Source organism: Macrotis lagotis, chromosome 3 (genome assembly GCF_037893015.1).
Source record: "Macrotis lagotis isolate mMagLag1 chromosome 3, bilby.v1.9.chrom.fasta, whole genome shotgun sequence".
NCBI lineage: Eukaryota > Metazoa > Chordata > Mammalia > Peramelemorphia > Peramelidae > Macrotis > Macrotis lagotis.
In genome coordinates, this window is record NC_133660.1 from 270,530,180 (window position 1) to 270,534,687 (window position 4,508).

The following is a 4,508-nucleotide window of genomic DNA, read 5'->3' on the forward strand; positions in this document are numbered from 1 at the left end:
CTGGGCTTCAAGGACTTTGCAAACTCATGTCCCAAGAGAAGTAAGATGGTAACTAGGTTTAGACATGGGGTTCAGTCCTTGTTTGCACAGCTTGGATCCCGGGGTTCAAATCTGTCACTTAATACTCATGTGATGTTAGGCAAGTGATGGCCCCCTCCCTGTACATCATTTTTTTCATCTATACAATGAAGGGGTTGGATTGGGTGGTCACCACAAAATTTCTTCTAACTGTGGATCCCATGATGCCTCAGATCCCAGGATCTAAGGAAGAAGCAGGGAAGACTCTCTCCTAGGTTGTCGTCCCAAAGACACAAAGTGGACTCCATTCCAATTTGCCTGGACACTGCCACTCCACTCTCTGCACCCTCCCCTCCCTTGTCATCTTGCTGACATAAGGAGGAACATCTCCAACCTCCCCAAGTCCCCCTCCCTTTTGAAGGGTGCCTCTGGCACAGTGAGCATCAATGACCTCTTTTATTTACAGAAAACACAGAAAAAGCAGTTCATTCTTTGATTAGCAAACCAAATCAACTTTTTTTTTCTTTTTTTTGGCACAAAAAAATGTCACAGGTGAACCCCTAAGAGCCAACAGAGACTCATACACCAATCAGCGACCAGGCCCAGCAACAAGACTCAGACAAACAACATTATTGCAACAGACTGGGGAGAGGGAGAAGGGAGAGGAAGAGGAGGGGGACAAGGAGTTCCACATTCACCTCACATAAAAAAAGAAAGAAAAAACCTGTTCACCAATGACCAGAGGTGGGAGGGAGGGGGAGGGGCTAATGCTGGGGTGGGGGTACCCTGGTGGAGGCAGGGAGGTGGGGAGCAGAATGGTGGCTTAGGGCAGAGATTGACACCATTCATAAATTAGAGAAGGTCATTTTTTTAATCTCTTACTTTGTAAAAGTGCAAAAAGTACAATAACCTCAAATACCCTTCCATTGGGGAAGCTTGACGGAGAAGTTGTGTCTTGTGTGTCTTGGGGATGTGTGGTCATGTGAGTTTGTGATTGTGTGATTGTGAATGTGTGTGTGTGTGAATGTGTAAGTGTGTGTGTGTGAGAGTGTTGTGTGATTGTGTGTGATGTGAGATGATTGTGTGTGTGAGAGAATGTGTGTGATTGTGTGTGTGTGATTGTGTGTGTGTGTGCGTGTGTGCGTGTGGCTGCAGGTGTGGGTGTAATACTTGTAAACATTGTTAATCGTCCACAGCGAGCCCCAGCTTCCCTGGGCAGGGGGGCACCTGCCCCCACCTCCCCCTCCTCCGTTCCCTGGTGACGTCCATCGGGTTCCGGACGGACGTAGTGCAAATTTCAGAGAGAAAGGAGCAGAGCGAGAGCCGGGGTGGGCAGGGGCCGGGTCCGGGGAGGGCGGGGAGGAGAGGGGATAAGGCAGCAGTTGAGAACGGTCCCCCGGTCTCCCCCGGGCCTCTCCCGCCCCGTGTGTCCCCCAGATGCTCCGTTTCCCCCGGGTCCCCTCGGGGGGGTCCCCCCGGGTCTGGCCCGGGCCGCGCCGTCACAAGAAGGGCTGGAAGTGGCGCTCCTCCACCAGGCTGAGGGAGAGGTTCTTGAGCTCCTGCTCGGACGCGGCGGCCCGGTAGCCCAGCTGGGCCAGCACCTGGCGGCAGGCCGTCTGGGCGAAGGCCACGATGTCGTAGGACAGACGGAAGCGCCACTTGTCGGCCGTGGCGGCCGAGTTGCGGACCGTCCCGTACTTGTGCTTGGCGGCCGAGCGGTCCCCACGCGTGTTGTTGAGGATCCAGCGCTCCACGCGGCCGTCCAGGGGGATGCCCAGGAAGCCGTAGATCTCCTCCGTCTTCTTCATGGGGTTCCGCGCCAGGTCCTCGTAGCGCACCAGCATGTACTTGCCCTTCAGCCAGGCGGGCCGGGTCAGGCCGGTGGACACGGAGTTCCAGAAGTCCTCGCAGACCGTGGTCAGCTGGCTCACGTCCAGGTTGTAGGGCCTCCTGCCCGTGCCGTCCCAGATGCGCCACAGGCGGTAGGTGTCCCGGAAGGTCTCGCTGCGGGAGGCCAGGATGCCCCGCGGGTCGCGCACCAGCTGGATGACCTTGAGGTTGAGCCGGGGGTCCTCCACCAGCGCCCGCAGGTCCTTCACCTCGGGGACCCTCACCGTCTTGATGGCCACGTGGCTGCGCTCGCGGCAGGCCTCGGCGGCCAAGGTGAGGTTGAGGAGGCCGCACTTGCGCACGCAGTCCCCCTCCTCCAAGGGCAGGTCGGCGGGGCCCTGAGCCTCGCACACGGGGGGCGAGCAGAGCGCCTTGCTGGCCCCCCGACGGAAGATCCTGTCCGTGGTGTGGTTGACGGGGGGCGGCTTGATGTAGTTCTCCAAGAAGTAGAGGTCGCAGGCGTAGAGGCTCCGGAGCAGGTCCCGGCTGGCGCCCAGCATGACCCGCCTGTCGGCCGGGCTCTTGCCCTGGGTGAAGCGGGGCAGCAGCGTGTACTGGACGTGGTAGAGGGGCTCGAAGAGGTAAAAGAAGTCCAGGTGCTGGTTGAAGAGCTGGCCCACGAAGGACGAGCCGCTGCGGGTGGTGGCCAGGATGAGGATGTGCGTCTTCCTCGAGAGGTTGTAGCCGAAGGTGGGGCTCTCCTCACACAGGCGCTCGGCCATCTCGGCCTCCCCGGGGCCGGGGCTGCAGTTCACGGGGCTGGGGACCGGGCAGGTGTGGAAGGACTTGGCGGTGAAGGTGCGGATGGCCGTGTACTGGATCGCGATGGAGGCCAAGGCGAGGAGGAGGACAGCCTTCCAGGAGCATTGCATGACTGGACACCTTCATGGGGACGCTTCTCCGCGAGCTCGGGGTCTAGGGACAGTCAGACACATAAGTCGGGGGGGGAGCTGAAAAGGAGGGTCGAGGGAGGGGTTCAGGAGGAGAGGAACAGCGTCGGACTCGAGTCTTCTCAGCTCCCAAAGACTCCCAGGGCCCCCATGCCCCACCCAGCCAGCACCCCTTCCTCCCTTCCCTAGCCTCTCTACCTCTGCTTCCTAGAGGGGGTTCGTTCTGATGACGAAACTGAACCTCAGAGAGTCGAATGGCCTGCCTGAGGACAATTAGACAAGGCCCAAGAGGCAGAAGCCCGATTCAGCCCCAGCCAGATCTAACCAGATGACACTGAATAGGATTAAATGTAAAAGTCCTTTCCTCGGGTTCAAAAATCAATTGCCAGAGTCTTTCAGTCTCATTTTCTCTCTCTCGGAAAATGAGAGGAATTCAAGAGACTTGGGATCAAGAGGGTCTGGCTCAAAGCCCTAAACTCCTACAATTTGGGAAATTGCATTGCATTTCACTGGACTTCAGTTTCCTCATCTGTAAAATGAAAAAGTTAGATTAGGTGACAACTCTGACAATTTGGGAAATTGCATTGCATTTCATTGGACCTCAGTTTCCTCATCTGTAAAATGAGAAAGTTGGATTGGTGACTTCTCAATCTTTTCCAACAAGAATGTCCCACTATGTGAAAAGAATCCTAGATTAAAGAGCAGGAGACCAGGGTTCCAAATCTCATCTCTGATACTCAGTGACCCTGAAATGAATCATTTCTCCTCTTGATACTTTGGTAAGGATTATAACAGGGCCAAGTTCCGAGAATTTTTTCAGGGAGGAAAGTACTCTGCAAACCAAGGGAATTGAACCTAGAACTATGGGGGTTCAAGCAGTGGATGAAATTAGCAGAAAAGCAGAAGGAGGGGGGGTACAGGAAGTAATTTGTTAGCCAATTTTCTGCATAAGGTCCCCTTTGGCACTTCTCCAAAAACTTCCTATTGCCAGGCAGGAAAAGGAAACGGGAAAGGTGTTGTGGGGCCAGGGATCAGAACCTGTGAGATAAGCTCACACATCCTGAACAGGGAGTGGGGCCAGGGGCCCAAAGCCCTGGATGGCGCTATTGAACCTACCCAGAGCTTAAGCAAAGGAAGTATGAGCCAAGAACAATTGTCCTACACCACCAGCTCCATCTCCAGAGGTGTCCACTACTACTCACCAGTGGGGCTACTAGGAAGTGTGGGTGACCACAGCTGCCCCTTAGGGAATCTCTTTGATAATAGAATCTCCAGGCTCAATCAGTGTCTGGTTAAGTCCATGCCACTGCCCTGTTGAGGGACAGGAAGAGGGGGTGGGGAGAGAGGAAGAGAACAATGAGAATTATTATTCATAACAAGCGAGCATGATTTTTATTCAGTTGCAAAAAGCAGTTGTTGTCTGCCTGTGTCATAGCCCATAGAATTTGTTTGGTTTTGGGGTTCTTTTGCAAGGCAGTGAGGGTCAAGTGACTTGCCCAAGATCACACAGCTAGGGAATTATTAAGTGTCTGAGGCCGGATTTGAACTCAGGCCCAAACTCCAGGGCCAGTGCTCTATCCACTGTGTCACCCAGTTGCCCCTAGCCCATGCAATATTAAATAGAAACAAACAACAGGAGAGTCTCCAAAGACTATCTCCATCAGAACTTTATTGAAAAAGATGAGAATGAGATTTTCCCATTACCAAAAG

The 4,508-nt window shown here is 54.5% G+C and overlaps 1 protein-coding gene across 1 annotated transcript; it reads right to left on the bottom strand.

The window, feature by feature from the left end:
• Window positions 1-1,424: 1,424 nt before the first annotated feature.
• Window positions 1,425-4,106, bottom strand: CHST1 (carbohydrate sulfotransferase 1). The gene is made up of 2 exons (XM_074227583.1): window positions 4,001-4,106; window positions 1,425-2,823 (listed from the first exon to the last, which is right to left on the bottom strand). The coding sequence occupies exon 2, from the start codon at window positions 2,778-2,780 to the stop codon at window positions 1,518-1,520; it is 1,263 nt and encodes a 420-aa protein (XP_074083684.1). The 5' UTR covers window positions 2,781-2,823; window positions 4,001-4,106; the 3' UTR covers window positions 1,425-1,517.
• Between the last annotated feature and the right edge of the window lie 402 nt (window positions 4,107-4,508).